The 16,441-nt window shown below is 56.1% G+C and overlaps 1 protein-coding gene across 2 annotated transcripts in view; it reads left to right on the plus strand.

The window, feature by feature from the left end:
- Nucleotides 1-7,110, plus strand: part of AMPD2 (adenosine monophosphate deaminase 2) — a 12,235-nt gene extending 5,125 nt beyond the window's left edge. For both annotated transcript variants that reach the window (XM_027096188.1, XM_027096187.1), the window contains exons 2-18: nt 396-526; nt 744-874; nt 1,596-1,664; nt 1,754-1,865; nt 2,109-2,295; nt 2,528-2,669; nt 2,782-2,871; nt 3,126-3,255; nt 3,422-3,616; nt 3,705-3,836; nt 4,046-4,209; nt 4,446-4,572; nt 4,662-4,825; nt 5,119-5,239; nt 5,495-5,668; nt 5,851-5,961; nt 6,077-7,110. In XM_027096188.1, the coding sequence (XP_026951989.1) occupies nt 396-526; nt 744-874; nt 1,596-1,664; nt 1,754-1,865; nt 2,109-2,295; nt 2,528-2,669; nt 2,782-2,871; nt 3,126-3,255; nt 3,422-3,616; nt 3,705-3,836; nt 4,046-4,209; nt 4,446-4,572; nt 4,662-4,825; nt 5,119-5,239; nt 5,495-5,668; nt 5,851-5,961; nt 6,077-6,286 (2,390 nt within the window). In that variant the 3' untranslated portion in view covers nt 6,287-7,110. The remainder of the gene's footprint in view (nt 1-395; nt 527-743; nt 875-1,595; nt 1,665-1,753; nt 1,866-2,108; nt 2,296-2,527; nt 2,670-2,781; nt 2,872-3,125; nt 3,256-3,421; nt 3,617-3,704; nt 3,837-4,045; nt 4,210-4,445; nt 4,573-4,661; nt 4,826-5,118; nt 5,240-5,494; nt 5,669-5,850; nt 5,962-6,076) is intronic.
- The last annotated feature ends 9,331 nt before the right edge of the window (nt 7,111-16,441 follow it).

The raw sequence follows: 16,441 nt of genomic DNA on the forward strand, positions 1-16,441 counted from the left end.
GTGTGTGTGTGTGTGTGTGTGTGTGTGTGTGTGTGTGTGTGTGTGTGTGTGTGTGTACATGGACACGTGGGTGCCTGCCTGTAGCAGGTACTCACATGGAGGTTCTCTCATGGCCTGATGGGGTGGCCCCTAGTCCAGGATTCAGATTTTTATTCCTGGGGTGAATGAATCCACTTGTTCTAGGGGCAGACTCGTGGCCCCACCCATGAGCCTGGAATGGGTGAGGGGCCCCCGTGCCAGACTGCAGGTGAGGTCCACATGCGGGCTCACTTCTCAGCCTCTGAGGGGTGACTGGCCTCTCTCCGGGGCTGGCCTGGGGCAGGCAGGGGCCCAGGGCTTCCAGTGCACCCAGGCCCTGCCCTTCACCCTTTGACCCTGCATCACTGTCTCCACAGAGGCTCGGGGTGGGCTGGGGGCCCCTCCGCTGCAGTCTGCCCGATCCCTGCCAGGCCCTGCCCCCTGCCTCAAGCACTTCCCGCTCGACCTGCGCACGTCTATGGATGGCAAATGCAAGGAGATCGCCGAGGTATCGCCTGGCACCGCACCCTGTGTCCCCCCATCACTGCCGCCATGCCTAGTCTTTGCTCCCCTCACCCCTTCTCCACCTCACCTGTCCCTTTACTTCACGCTTGGCTGTGCCCTGATCCCCTAGCCTGTACCAGGTACCCCCAGCTCCTGTGCCTTCACCCCATCCCCAGATCCTGATGGCCAGGCCACACTGACCCTTCCTTCCCTCCCACCAGGAGCTGTTCAGCCGCTCCCTGGCTGAGAGTGAGCTCCGGAGCGCCCCATACGAGTTCCCGGAGGAGAGCCCCATTGAGCAACTGGAGGAGCGGCGGCAGCGCCTGGAGCGGCAGATCAGCCAGGATGTCAAGTAAGCCCCCAGGTTCAGAACCAGACAGGCCACCTCAAGGGGCAAGCCATGGGGTGGGGGGCACAGCCAGGCGGCCGTGGGGTGGGGGGCACAGCCAGGCGGCCCTGGGGTGGGGGGCACAGCCAGGCGGCCGTGGGGTGGGGGGCACAGCCAGGCGGCCCTGGGGTGGGGGGCACAGCCAGGCGGCCATGGGGTGGGGGGCACAGCCAGGCGGCCCTGGGGTGGGGGGCACAGCCAGGTGGCCGTGGGGTGGGGGGCACAGCCAGGTGGCCGTGGGGTGGGGGGCACAGCCAGGCGGCCGTGGGGTGGGGGGCACAGGAAGCGTGGGGTTGGGGGGAGGGACACAGGACAGTTTGCCCAGCATCCCTCTGTCTCCATCCGGACGCTTTCAGAGCCCCATCTCTTCTCTTCCAAGCAGTCCTCCCTCTGGGGCCCCCTGGGGAGGCGGTGCAGAGCAGTGGTGTGAAGCATAGGCTTTGGAGTCAGGCTGCTGGGTTCTGGTTCCGTCTTCTACCCACCAGCGTGGCCTGGAACATGTTGCTTAACTTCTGGGTGTGCTTTCTCATCTCCGATGTGGGGCAAGAGCAGCACCCACGGCATAGGGTTCTACATCCCTGTGAGGACCACAGGTGACACCACGTGCACGGCACCTAGGACAGTGCAGGCACCTGGGAGCAAGGGCCTCCTCAGCTGCCTGACCTTTCACTCCTCTCACCTCTAGGCTGGAGCCGGACATCCTGCTTCGGGCCAAGCAAGATTTCCTGAAGACAGACAGTGACTCGGACCTCCAGTGAGGAGGGCAGAGGGGTACGGGGGATGCAGGGCTGGGGCCTGTCCCACTGCTGTCTCCAGCCCCTCCCTCGTACCCTCCACTTGTAGGCTCTACAAGGAGCAGCGTGATGGGCAGGGCGACCGGGGCCTGTGGGAGCGAGATGTGGTGCTGGAGCGGGAATTTCAGCGGGTCACCATCTCTGGGGAGGAGAAGTGTGGGGTGAGTGTCCCCGTCCCCTGGATCCTGGTGGGCTCCCCGAGTCTGGGCAGCTGGGGGTAGAGGCCAGAGAGGGTGTTTCTCTTTCTTGAAGCTGGAGGGGCAGAGGGTCTGGCTGGAAGCTAGTTGCTGTGCTGAGAGCAGAATGGTCTGAGGGTTTCTGGGGTCAAGGCCCAGGGAAGAGGTGAGGGTGAGTCGGGTCTGGGTCTGGGACTGGGACCAAGGAGAGTGATTCCCCGTCTCCAGGTGCCGTTCACAGACCTGCTGGACGCAGCCAAGAGCGTGGTGCGGGCACTCTTCATCCGGGAGAAGTACATGGCCCTGTCGCTGCAGAGCTTCTGCCCCACCACCCGCCGGTACCTGCAGCAGCTGGCCGAGAAGCCCCTGGAGACACGGACCTATGAGCAGGGCCCGGACACCCCTGTGTCCGCTGGTGGGATCCCCCATCCCTGTCCTACTCCAAGTGCCCTGGTATCCCAGGCTCCCTGAGCTTGGTGCCCAGGAACCTCAGCCTGCCTGCTTTGTCCCACACGCGAGTTCATTCCAGCCTCTTGGCATGCGGGGGTGGAGGCAGGGGCAGGAGCTGTCCTGCTGGGGCTTCTGGGCCAGGCAGCGGGTGGCCTGGAAGAGGCCTGGCCCTGACTCCACCCTTCTCACACCTGCAGATGCCCCAGTGCACCCCCCTGCGCTGGAGCAGCACCCGTATGAGCACTGTGAGCCGAGCACCATGCCGGGGGACCTGGGCTTGGGTCTGCGCATGGTGCAGGGCGTGGTTCACGTCTACACCCGCAGGGAACCCGAAGAGCAGTAAGAGGGGCGTGGGGCATTCTGGGGGGGAAGCTGTGGCGGGCTGCATCGGCTCGGGAGGGCCCACAGGGCCTGGCTTGCTCTCCTCACTCAAGCTCCCCCTACACGCCAGCTGCTCAGAGGTGGAGCTGCCGTACCCCGACCTGCAGGAATTTGTGGCAGATGTCAACGTGCTGATGGCTCTGATTATCAATGGCCCCATGTGAGTCTGTGCCCGTACCAGACACTCGTCTCCCCTCCCAGCCCGGATTCTTCCAGCCCCAGCCCTGCCCCAGACACCTGTCACCCAGTCTCCCACCCTTTCAGTCACCGAGTCCTAGATTTTCCCGTCATCTGCTGCCCCCTTGGCAGCCTCAGGCCTGCACCTTCCTGCTTCCTCCCTCCGCTCTGCTACCCAGGCCCTCCCAGGTGCTTCCTTGCGGGCCTGAGCCCCTGCCTGCTTCTCCTTCTGCCCAGAAAGTCATTCTGTTACCGTCGGCTGCAGTACCTGAGCTCTAAGTTCCAGATGCACGTGCTGCTCAATGAGATGAAGGAGCTGGCCGCCCAGAAGAAGGTGCCACACCGAGATTTCTACAACATCCGCAAGGTGGGTCCTCACCCCCAAGCCTGACCCTGCACCTCTGCCCAGCCTCCCCCTCCAGGGCCTGGGTCCCCACCCAGCATCCAGTTTGAAGAGTCCTCTCCCATCCCACCGCCCAGGCTCCGGACTGTCCTGGCCTCCCGTGGACCCAGCAGTCCCCGTTCCCCCCCAGGTGGACACGCACATCCATGCCTCGTCCTGCATGAACCAGAAGCATCTGCTGCGCTTCATCAAACGGGCGATGAAGCGGCACCTGGAGGAGATCGTGCACATGGAGCAGGGTCGCGAGCAGACGCTGCGGGAGGTCTTCGAGAGCATGAATCTCACTGCCTACGACCTGAGTGTGGACACGCTCGATGTGCACGCGGTCCGTCCCAGTGGTAGAGGGGCTGAGGGGCTGGGCCAGTGTGCGGGCCAGGGGTCAGGGGTGACTTGGGCCTGCCCTTCTCCCCCAGGACAGGAACACCTTCCATCGCTTTGACAAGTTCAATGCCAAATATAACCCTATTGGGGAGTCTGTCCTCCGAGAGATCTTCATCAAGACCGACAACAGGGTTTCTGGGAAGTACTTTGCTCACATCATCAAGGTAGGGAGGAGGGGCTGCCAGGGCCCACGTATAGGGAGGGGCAGCGTCGGCCTGCGGCAGCCCTCCCTGAGTGGGTAGCTGGGGGCTTGCATAGGTGGGTGGGGAGGGTGGGTGAGAGGCATGAAGGGGTCTGACTGAGCACACCTGGTGGGCACGAAGACAGGGACGGGTGAGAAGCCTGAGGGTGACAGTTGCCTCACACGTCCCAGGAGGTGATGTCGGACCTGGAAGAGAGCAAATACCAGAATGCGGAGCTGCGGCTCTCCATTTACGGGCGCTCAAGGGACGAGTGGGACAAGCTGGCGCACTGGGCCGTCATACACCGTGTACACTCTCCCAACGTGCGCTGGCTCGTGCAGGTGCCCCGCCTCTTGTGAGTGTCCCTTGGAGTGGGAGGGAACATGGGGGCAGAGGTCAGGAGGCCAGGGCCTCCTCCTGCCCCTCCTGGGATGGCTGACCCTCCCCTGTCCCAGCCGAGCCCTCGGAACTGGAGGGACTCCCTGGTCCACTCACGGTCTGTCCCGCCCGGCACACCCAATATGGCTCAAAAATGCTTCTGTGATTCTGCCCTGACCTGCACATACCTGTGTGCACTCGTCTCGCCTGCAGTGACGTGTACCGTACCAAGGGCCAGCTGGCCAACTTCCAGGAGATGCTGGAGAACATCTTTCTGCCACTGTTCGAGGCCACCATCCACCCTGCCAGCCACCCGGAGCTGCATCTCTTCTTGGAGCATGTGAGGGTGTGGCCCAGGGCTGGGTGTTGGGGGGACACTGCCTCAGGCCTGGCTGCGGCTCTGGACCTGACCCCAGTGTCCTGTGCCAGGTGGATGGCTTTGACAGCGTGGATGATGAGTCCAAGCCTGAGAACCACATCTTTAACCTGGAGAGCCCCCTCCCCGAGGCCTGGGTGGAGGAGGACAACCCACCGTATGCCTACTACTTGTACTACACCTTCGTCAACATGGCCATGCTGAACCACCTGCGCAGGTGCCTGCTCCTGGGCTCCGCTGGTGCCATGTCTCTGGCTGCCCTGCCAGCTCTCAGCCAGCAGACCTTGCTCTGGGCCTGCCCTGGGCTGGGGCCACCAGATCTCTGACCCACCTCTTGGCCCCAGTCTTAGATGGGATGGGTTCTCTGCCCTCGGGGCTCTGTGGGTCAGCCCTCGCTGACCAAGGATCTACCCCTGCCCCCTGGTCCTAGGCCCACAAAGTCACTGGGTGGGGGCTCAGGAGCCCAGGCGAGCCAGGCTTGGGACCCGACGCTGTCTTCACGCCCCCCAGGCAGAGGGGCTTCCACACGTTTGTGCTGAGGCCGCACTGTGGGGAGGCCGGGCCCATCCACCATCTGGTGTCGGCCTTCATGCTGGCTGAGAACATCTCGCATGGGCTGCTTCTGCGCAAGGTCAGGCTCCGCACCCCAGCCTCCCCTCCTCCCAGCCCTTCAAGCCTCTTCAGCAACTGGTCCTCCTCCCCAGCTTGGACCCCAGCCTCCACACGGAGGCCCGAACTTGGATTCTGGCTGTAACCGACCCTCTGCAACTCAGGCCCATCCTGGACTGCCCCCTGTCCCCCACTGTGACCTGTAACACCCAGAGCCAGGTGTCCTCCCCAGGCTGGAGGCCACCTGACAGGCCTGCCCTCCCTGTTGCCTGCCCAGGCCCCGGTCCTGCAGTACCTGTATTACTTGGCCCAGATTGGCATCGCCATGTCCCCGCTCAGCAACAACAGCCTCTTCCTCAGCTACCACCGGAACCCACTACCTGAGTACCTGTCCCGTGGCCTCATGGTCTCACTGTCCACCGACGATCCCCTGCAGTTCCACTTCACCAAGGTCAGCACATGGCGGCAGCCTGGTGGGCGGGTGTCCTGGGACACGAAGACCACCCGGACAGGGCAGGTCTCGGGGCTGGTGCTGCCCTCTGCTGGTGGAGTGCAGCATGCCTCATGGCAAGTCCATGGGAGGGGCGGGTGGCAGGCCCGGTCCCCCCGCCTGAGGGAACCTGGCCTGTGCAGGAGCCACTGATGGAGGAGTACAGCATCGCCACCCAGGTGTGGAAGCTCAGCTCCTGCGACATGTGCGAGCTGGCACGCAACAGTGTGCTCATGAGTGGCTTCTCCCACAAGGTACTGCACCCCCTTGGCATCCCCTCTCCTCCCCTGCTCTGTGTTTTGGGAAGGTCCCAGGGTAGCTGGCCCCTCAGAGCTGGCTGCAGCCCTGCGCATTGTCCTGCCCCTTCAGGTGAAGAGCCACTGGCTGGGACCCAACTATACCAAGGAGGGCCCTGAGGGCAATGACATCCGCCGCACCAATGTGCCGGACATCCGTGTGGGCTACCGCCATGAGACCCTGTGCCAGGAGCTGGCGCTCATCACGCAGGCCGTGCAGAGCGAGATGCTGGAGACTATCCCGGAGGAGGCGGGCATCACCATGAGCCCGGGGCCTCAGTGAGCCCAGCCCAAACAGTGCCCCCGCGTCTTGGCACCTTGACCACGTTCTGTCCTCAGACCCCTCCCGCCCTGTTGTGGTCTCTGCATGTGTCTGTTCTTTGTTCCGTCCTGCATGTCTCTACCTGTATCTGTGCCGCCCAGGAGCCGCTTTACCCTTGTCTTGGCTTGGGTGGCACCTGATGGCCCAGGTTTGAGGTCTGCCCTGCTGGTGGACCTGTCCCAGGATCCTCTGAAGGCTGGCTGTCCTGCGGGCATCTGAGTGTCCACAAGAGCCAGGGATGGTTGTGGGGGTCTGGCCCTTGGGGTCCTGGCTTGGGCAAATTTGAGCTTTGGCTGGGGCTTGAGTTTGGGCCTCCGTCTTGCTTATGCGGCTGAGGGGCAGTCAGGTGTGGCCTGTACACGTGTGTTGTGGGCACGGACTGCCAGGGATCTGCGGCAGGTAGAATTGGCTGAGTCACAGCCCTAGCTGCCTGGGCTTGGGCCCCGGAGGTGCTGGACCAGCACCTCTGCCAAGTCACGGCCCAGCAGCTTTCACCGTCCTTCCTCTGGTCCATGTGCTCCCCTGGTGTCAGCTTCCTGTGCCTCTGTGGGAGGGGGCAGCTGCCCTGTGCTGTGTCTGACGCCATTGCAGCTGGAGGGTCCTGGATCTGCCACCAGCCCTGAGGGCAGTATCCCTACTATGGTCCCCAGAGTTTTGACCAGACCTGGATCCCACCTGGTCCCCTGTGTTGTGTTCTGGACCGAGGCCTTTGCTATGAATTGCGGTGTTTCATACAATCCCATCTTTCCTAGTGCATGAGAAATAAAGATTATTTAAGTAACGAGGCAGATGGGGTCTCTGTTGGGAGAGGGAGAGCCGTGGTGGATGGTGGCTGAGGTCGGGTCCAGGAACACTGCGGATGGAGATACAGCAAATTCTGAGGGGAGTGATTGGGCTTGACTGAGTGTGTTTATGCATGTGGAAACTGACAAAGGCAGCGGGGTGGGAGGAGAGGCCCACCGGGGACCTGTCTGCTGCCCCTAGGCCCTTGTCCAGCCTGCCCCCTCTGAAATGGACTTGGCCCCAGGTCTCGGGCACATCTCTGTCACATCAGTTTGGGGAGTAGCATCCCCTTTCCACCTTCTACTTCCTCCTCACCTCCAGCCTCTTAGGACACCCTAGTAGATGTGGGAATGTGAGATTACAAGCAAGCCTGAGGCCAGTGGTTCTGAAACTCTGGGGACATCAGGCCCTTCTGGGGAGCTTGTTTAAAACGCTGTTTCCAGGTCCTACCCTCTGCGATTCTGATTCAGTAGGTGGGAGGCATAGCGCAGAAACCTGCAAGCTCCCGGCAGATTCTCTTGCAAAGGGTTGGAGCAAGCGTTTGCCTTCTGAATCCAGACCTAACCAGCTTGGCTTCAGTCCCATGTTTAATTCATGATTTTTGGAGCACCTCCTTGGGCACAGAGGTTGCTGGACTCTGTTGCCCGTGTAAGGAGGAGAGTGGAATGTGCCCTGTGCTGTGCAGGGTCTTGGGTTGGTGATGGAGAAGCTGTTTGCTGCTGCTGCTGCTGCTGAGGGAGGGGAAAGACGGCTGGTCGCTTCAGACACAATTAGCCCTAGAACAGTGTGATCCTGCCTAACTGAGGGCCTGGAGAGGGAACAGGAGGCTGGCTGCCTCCCCACTCCTGGGCAGCTCGCTCTGCTCCAGCCCCGCCTCTCTTCCTGCATCTGCATCTTGCCTAGCCCTCTGGGCAGAAGCTCCCCCGATGCCACTGCCTCCTGAGGGCTACTGGCCAGGCGCACTCCTGGCCAAGGCCCAGGGTTCTTCTGTCTTCAGAAGGCATCTCTAGCCAATTTGTTCTAGCCGTTTACACAACGTAGAGCAGAACGTTAGAGCTGGATGCTGAGCAAGAGATTGTACAAGTCTGGCTGGTTTCTGGTTGGGGAAACAGACCCAGGAGATGCAACTGGCTGGTGGCGGAATCTGGGCTGGAGCCAGGGGAGCTCGGGGTCCAGGGCTCCCCACCTCACACTGGGCCTGCATCTGCCCAAGGGAGGTTGCTTTAACAGGCTGAAGGGAACTTACTTTTCAAGGAGGTGAATGTATTTAATAGTAAAAAACATGTTGTGTCTTCATCTGTAAGACAAGGAAGGAGGATTAGAAGATCTTTCTAGAAGGCAAGAATTACCTGTCTCATTTGCTAGCACTTAGGACAGCCAAGGCTCCGTATTTTCTCATTGAACTTGTCATATAATAGAATCCTTCATTCCATTTTCTCGTCCCTTGTACATTCTTCTCAGTGTTCTGAGGCCTAGCTGTAAGAATATTACCAATTTAAAAAGTTTCTTAACAACCTCTCCACTGTTTTTTTTAAACAACTTGCTTCTAGATATTTTGTCTCTCAGAAATTTCTCTTTTAAACATTTATTGAGAGCAAATAATTTTAAAACAGACCTTAGTACTTTTTTTTAACTGAAAAGAGTAATTTTCATTTAAAAAGTTTGGAAAATATAGAAAAAATGGGAAGAGGAGAAAAGCCCACTCATAATCTACCAGTTTCAACAAATATTTGATCAACTTCTGTCTGAGATACATTTATATGTTTAAAATATATTTTATATATTTACATATTCCTTTCAGTTCTTTTTAAAAAGGCATTTTAAGTTGAGATCATACATGTATAATTTTGTATTTTAAAAATATTTTAATGTCCTTCCACATTTCATTAATATTTTTACATTCTTTATAAATTTTAATCACTGTACACTGCCCCATGATGAGCCTCACCATAATGGCTCTTCTTTGTTAAGGATAACCATGGCCTAATGTCGTGGCTACCAGTGTCTGCTTTGGCTCCAGACCACTGGGGTTTGAATTTTGGCTTCACTGCTTACTGGCTGTGTGACCTTGGGCAAGTTACTTCCCCTCTCTGTGCCTCCAGGTCCTCACCAATTTCATAGGGATAATAACAGCACTTTTCTCATGGGTTGATTTTGGATTCACTGAGTCTCGACATAAAGCACTAAGTGCTCAATAAATATTAAATATTATTATCTTTGCATATAGGGCTTTACAGATTATTCCTAATCTAGATGACGGTGAATGAAATGACCAGGTCCAAGATATCTATCTTATTGCTTCTTGATAGAATGAATCAAAGTGTGTCAACTGCAGTTAAAGTCCTTTCCCCGCCTTCTCTCTCACCCACTCCAGTGCAGTCCTTCTACCTCCTTCCCTTTCTTGGAATTATGTCATGCCCCTCCTCGTGCCTGCTTGGGAGGTGTGTGTGGAAGTTTTGTGAAGAGGCTGCATCCTCCCTCCTCTCCCTCCTTCCTCGATGGTCGGGATCCAGGGCTTCTGCCTCTTGCGTGGAGAAGGGAGTGGAGTGGATGGCAGAGGGAATTCAAAAAACTGGTCTGCTCTGAAGGGCCCCAGACAGAGTGCAATAAAACAGGCAAATCAACTTGTCTTGGCCAGTCTGCTTTGAATGGGCCCGGCCCTGAGTGACGTCTGCACTGGGGGACTGTCTCTTGTCAGTCACAAAACGCTGTGGCTGGGTGGGCTGTGCCAGGCCACGTCACACCCTGCCCTGCTTCACCTCCTGGTGCCCCTTCCTGGGGGACTTGAGGGGAGCAGAGGGGCAATTGGCTGTGCCCCCAGATGGAAGGGGCTGGTAAGGCTTGGTTAGGATGACAGTGATCCTGATTTCCAAACCTTACGTGAGAACGTTCGCCCCATCAAAGCATTGCCTCATTCATAAATGTATGTATATGGAACTCCAATAAAGATTTAAGCATTAAATCACGTTTAATCCAACATTTGGCAAATCATTTTGTTTTCAAAATGAGAATAAAAGTACCCAAATAAGGATGCCCTGGACCATCCGGGGTCGGGTGTTCTGGCAGCTGGACCTGCAGGGGCAGGCTGCATGTCTGGAGATGGAGAGGAGCCAGTGTGCTGGCTTCGCGAGCAATCCCGTCCTGTCCAGGGGCCAGGGCGGACTTCGAAAGGCCCAGGACATGCTGGAGACTTGAAAGAAAAACTTTGGGGGCTGAAAAATACGAAAAAGCGTCAAAATTGCTAAATGTTTAATGCCTTCAGAAAGTAACATGTCAACTTTAATATTTGTTAAGTCTGGTATCCATACAAATGTCACTATATTTGAAAACAATTTGTAGGTTGGATTTTTGTCATGAGTTCCAGAATATGCAGGAATGATTGAAGAGAAATCATAGCCAGTAGTAAATTGAAAGAGTTACTCAGAGTCTAGTAATTTCAAAAGCAAATTCATAAAAATCCTTTTACATTTCAAGCAGAGTTATATTTAATGAGGAATGTGGGTGCAGTTTTAATGTTTGTGGCGATGAGGGTGGGGCCTCTGAGAGTCTGATGCAGGGTCTGGAAAGGGCTGAAAGCGCCCTGCCTTTATATGCAGTCCTGCTCTGGGCGGGAATCAGCTCAGGTCTGGACTAGCCTGGCCCCTTTGCCCTCCTGCCTCCCTAATGAGTCTAGGCAGATGCAGGGCACCTATTACTGCCACAGGCATCTTCTCTAGGTCTGTGCAGGACCTTGTGTGCCTGGAGTTTGTCTCCATTTTGCAGATGAGGAACTGACTTGGATTTGAAACCTGAGTGTTCCACTTATTAGCTGGGCAAGTCCCCCCTCCTCCCTGACTTTCTGGGTTTGGGGGTGACAACCCATTCTCAGCCTGTGTTTTCCATGTGGGGTAAATACCTCCCGGGCATCCGGCACTGGGCTGAGCACTTTACAAGTGTGAGTGCATTTCATGCGCCTAAGGACTCTGCATGCTAGCTCTCATCATGAGGCTCTGCCTTAGAGAGAAAATTGAGGGTCAGGGAGGTTAAGTAACTTATCCAAGGTGACCCCACTGGCAAATGGAAGAGCTGGGATTTGAAGCGAGAACTGTCTAGCTGCAAAGTCCTTGTTCCTCCTACACTATGACGGTCCCTGGGGCGGGGGTGGGGGGGGGCCTGTGAGTGCTGCATGTCTGGTGGGGGTGGGTCTCTGTAGAATTGGGTGCTCAGGGAAGGGACAGTGCCTGGCTCTGGTGAGCAGATGGACCAGCAGAGGCAAGGCTGGAGGCACAAAGGCTGTGGAGGAGGCTCCTGTAGCATCCCAGGTGCGAGTGGGAGTGGAGAGCTTTTGTGGGGAGGCAGTTAAGACCAGTGGTGAAGAAAGGGGTGGCAAATAAAAGAGAAAGGGGTGGCAGAACTGGCCTCAGTGGCTGACACAGCCTGATCAAAGACTGAGTATGTGAATGCCCTGAGGCAGGTGTGCACTCCAGTTGGCCACAAGCCCCATCCCTCCCTGATGCCTTTTACCTGGCCCAATCCACACACTGCCATGGAGGTATCTAACTTTGTGATCCCTGGGTTAAATCACTGTTTCGCGGTACAGCTCTTTCACTTTATTAGCTGTGATCTTGGGCAAATTGTATGAACTCTGAGCTTCAGTTCTCTTATCTATAAGATGGAGACACCAAGGTCTCCTGCACTGGCTGTTGTGGACATTAAATACCGTATATAAAGCTCTTAGCAGAGTGATCAGCACACAGAAAACCCTTGGTGCTCATTTGAAACTTATGAAACCTTAATGCCCTTTTTGCTTCCTGTCTCTATCTCTCCATCCACCCCTCCTTCTCCCCAGCAGACCATGGAGCCCAATTCCTGCTGCTGCTTTTTGCTCACATCCCAGAGGCAGCAAAGACATTTACTGGGCGAGAGGCACGTGCTGGGGCAGAAGTGGGGGGAGGAGAGCAGCAGAGAGGAGACCCCTTGGCTGTACTCACTGAGGGCCTCAGTGGGTGAGCATCTTAGCAGAGGTCGAGACAGAGATGGTATTCAAAAGCTGCAGAGGGAGGCAACCCTGCAGGCCTGATCCTCTGTCTGTCATGGTGTCCGGAGATGACCAGTGCACAGGACCCGACTCCCTCTGACCGAGGTCACAGGAGACATGCAAGTCTCACAGCAGAACAGGCAAGTTACTCACCAACTTATGAGAGGGAATCAAAACACCAAGCAAAGGATTTTCTCAAAAGTCAGTCAGCAGTGGCTTGGTGAGTGGTGAGATGCAACCAGGGTTTTGAACAGCCTCTGTTGGCCCTGCGGCTCCTTCTCCTCTGCATCCATGTGTCCCTGAGCAGAGCCATTCTAACTCATAGAGTGCCTTTGTGTATTTAGAAAAAGATGCCCCTTCTCTGAGGAGACGAGCCTCATGCTGGGGAGCACAGCTTGGTGAGCAGAGAATAGGCTGGCTTTTGGTCCCTGCTCACCCAGGGGCTCTTGTCAGTGGATACCCTGTTGGATGTAGGTAGCAGACTGGCCCTGGGGCCCCTGGGCACCTGCAGCCTGAGGGTGTGTGTGCAGCCACGTTGTCACTGATGCCACTGGCTCTCGCATCTGCTCTTGGAGGATGTCATCCAGCCAGGTCTGGGAGTTCCTGGCAGCATCCTACATGAGTTTATGAGTCAGATGAAGCTACAGTCACCTCTGGTCCATCCCTGTCCTGTAGCTGAATAAGGCTCAGTGGCCACAGAGCTGCCCTGGTGCCTCAGTGCTGCTGTCGGGGTGCACGTGTTCATGCCACGGTGTCCCCTGGACAGTCTGCCTCGGGCGCTGGAGACCCCACTGTGAAGAATCGGGCGCATGGCTCTCTCCCGCCCTCTCTGCCACATCCCGTCCCTGTGCATCTGGGGCCTTGCAGGGCTGCTTGAACACCTGGGTCATGCGCACACCCAGGGCTGATGTTCACCCGCGTTATCACCTTTGTGGCAGGATAGGAAAAGGTGGCCCCTTTGGGCAGACGTGGCTGTGACAGCTCACAGAACTGATGGCATTTTTGGGTAGAGAAAAGGGTGTTCTCCCCCACCCCAGGTAATCACAGGCAGCCACGCCAGGGTGAGTTCCTTGGTGAGCAGAGGGTAGACTGGATTTCAGCTTCCCCTTGCCCAGCCGCAACCCGGGACTGGTAGCCCTATGCAGTTTCCAACATGTCCACACGGTGGCGGTACTGAGATCCTTGGGAGAACCCCACGGGCTTCTGCCCGCAGATCCTGGCTCTGAGGCTGGGCTGGGGCACCCTCTCCAGGCACCCATGCCACTGATTGACTCATGCAGTGGGCACCTGTGGGGCCCCGCCCCTCTAGCCCAGTAGGCAGACTGGCTCACGTACGAATCCTCCCAGTGAGATGTGGCTTAGGCTAAGCCAGGAGTCCCCCAGGAGTAGAGCTGCCCAGAGGCCAGCTGATGTGGACACCCTTTGTCCTGGACAAGGATTCTAATCCTTTTTTTCTTTTTTAAAGATTTTTTTTTTTTGATGTGGACCATTTTTAAAGTCTTTATTGAATTTGTTACAATATTGCTTCTGTTTAATGTTTTGGTTTTTTGGCCACAAGTCATGTGAGACCTTAGCTCCCCAGTCAGGGATCAAACCCGCACCCCCTGCATTGGAAGGTGAAGTCCCAACCACTGGACGTCCAGCGAAGTCCCAGGATTCTAATCCTTTTGCTGTGCTGTTCTAGACCTCGCTCTACCCCTTTCTCTTGTTACCACATTCTTCTTCAGCTCTGTGGGCCACATGTGGGTAGGCCCCCTCTCCTTCTACACTCAGCAGGTCCTGACTGCGTTTCCCGGCTGCCCCTGCTGCTCATCTGGAGCGCCTCTTAGTTTTTTTTTTTTTTTTTTTGCGGTACGCGGGCCTCTCACTGTTGTGGCCTCTCCCGTTGCGGAGCGCAGGCTCTGGACGCGCAGGCTCAGCGGCCATGGCTCACGGGCCCAGCCGCTCCGCGGCATGTGGGATCCTCCCGGACCGGGGCACGAACCCGTGTCCCCTGCATTGGCAGGCAGACTCTCAACCACTGTGCCACCAGGGAAGCCCGCCTCTTAGTTTTAAGACGATTTCTGCAGCAGTTCATTTTATCTCCTCTGAGTGAATTTTCCTGTAACCTTCAGAGCTTGAGGAAGGCCTATCTGTCCCTGCCATGTACCAGCCACACCCCAGTCCTGGTCGAGGAGACAAGGTTCCTTGCTAAGAGTGCTGGCAGAGGTCCATTTGGGCTGTGGTGGTCAGCGGGGAGGAAGCTCTGGGCTCCAAGGAGGAGGTGGGCTTTGATCGGGCTCGGCGAGGATGAAGAGAAACTTCATGGAGGAGGGGGAGGGAGGAAGACATCCTGGGGCTGCATGGGGGCATCTCCCCCTCATCCTCTGGTGTGGGGTCAGTGTCCTGAAGGCCACAGGGGCAGTGCCTCGCTGGGGTGGGACCTGGAGGGGTGTCCTTGCCTCTTGGAGACGGGCTGAGTCAGCTGGCATGGGAGGCTTGTTCAGTACTTTGCTCCCCATGGGTGCCCAGCATATAGCTCTGGCAGGGAGTTTGGGGGCCTGAATTCATCCATCAAGGATAATGATAACAATCGCTAACATTTATTAAGCACTTTTCATATGCCACACACTGTTTTAGGAACTTTACATGTATGACCTAATTTATCTTCAAATCGGCCATATGAAATAGGCACCATTATTATTGCCATTTACAGAGGAAAAAGGCACAGAGCAGTTAAGTGACATTCCCAGGGTCACACAGATAGCAAGTGGTGGACCCAGGATGCCAACCCAGGAGGTCTGTCTCTACCTGTTGTGCCCCACTGCCTTCTTCCTTTGGGTCCTGTGGATGAGGTGGCCAAGGAGCCCATGATGGCTAGGCAGGGTGGAGGCTGGTCCCACAGATTGTAAGCGAAGGCCTCACCAGCCCCTCTCAGTGAATTTCCACGTGTAGGCTGTGGTTACAGCCCTACCCTCGGGGATGGCAGCCTGGGCCCTGCCCTGTCTCTGTGACCCCAAGTTAGAATCAACTCTTTGTCCCCACTTTCTGTTTCACACCTGCCAAGCCACAGCGCCACCCCCTGGACTCCCTGTGAATGCCCCACCTACACCTATAGACCTCTTCTGGCCCTTAGGGTCTTCCTTTGATCTCCTTACTACCTTCTGGCTCCTGAGCAGAATTATTTTTCTCCTTGGAACTACTTACCACTTATATGGCTATGACATATATAGTCCTAAGTGCAACCCTTATCCAAGACCTGGAGAAAACAGAATGCCTTCTACCTGCCTCTACCCTGAGTCAAAGAGAAGTTACTATCACCACTTACCTCAAAACTGGGGCTCAGGAAAGGATGGCCTTTTCAATAACTGGATGTGCATATGGAAACAATGCCAACAACTCCAGCCTCACACTAAATACAGAAGTCAATTTCACAGGTCTTGAAGATCTGCTTTATGTGAAAATATAGAGGAACATCTTGATGACCCTGGAGTGCCAAGATTTCTTAAACAGGAGACAAAAGCACTAATAATGAAGGAAAAAAATGATAAATGAGATTTATATTAAGATAAAGAAATTCTGTTTATCAAAAGCCACAGGATGAGAGCAGAAAATAAAGGGCTTGCATCCAGAATAAAGTGTTCCTACAAAGCAATAAGAAAAAGACAACACTAGAAAATAAACAGAGGTCTTGGTCAGGCATTTCACAGAAGAAGACATCTAAATGACCAGTAGGGCTTCCCTGGTGGCGCAATGGTTGGGAGTCCGCCTGCCGATGCAGGGGACACGGGTTCGTGCCCCGGTCCGGGAAGATCCCACATGCCGCGCAGCGGCTGGGCCCGTGAGCCATGGTTGCTGAGCCTGCGCGTCCGGAGCCTGTGCTCCGCAACGGGAGAGGCCACAACAGTGAGAGGCCCGCGTACAGCAAATAAATAAATAAATAAATAAATGACCAATAAACACACAAAGAGGTGTTCATCTTCATTTGCCATCAGGGAAATCTACGCTGAGGCCTCAAACTGCCACTACCAGACACCTGCCAAACTGACCAAAAGGAAAAAGCTTGAGGACACCAAGTGCTGACGAGGATGTGGAGCACTGGAACTCTCATGTGTTATTGGTGGGAGTGTCAATGGGTGCAACTGCAGAAAAGTGTTCGGTAGTATCTGGCAAAGCAGAACACAGGCACGCCCTGTGGCCGGGAACCCCACTCCGAGGTAGAATGTCATAGCAGCACCATCCAGGTAGCTCAGCAAGGAGTCTGTTCAGTGCTGGTCATCTGTGGAATAAATAAATGTATATGGCAGACTCACACAAAGGAATGCTAGACAGTGAGG

This window comes from Aethalodelphis obliquidens, unplaced genomic scaffold, assembly GCF_003676395.1.
Source record: "Aethalodelphis obliquidens isolate GAN/ISIS:26980383/991018 unplaced genomic scaffold, ASM367639v1 scaffold100, whole genome shotgun sequence".
Taxonomy (NCBI): Eukaryota; Metazoa; Chordata; class Mammalia; order Artiodactyla; family Delphinidae; genus Aethalodelphis; species Aethalodelphis obliquidens.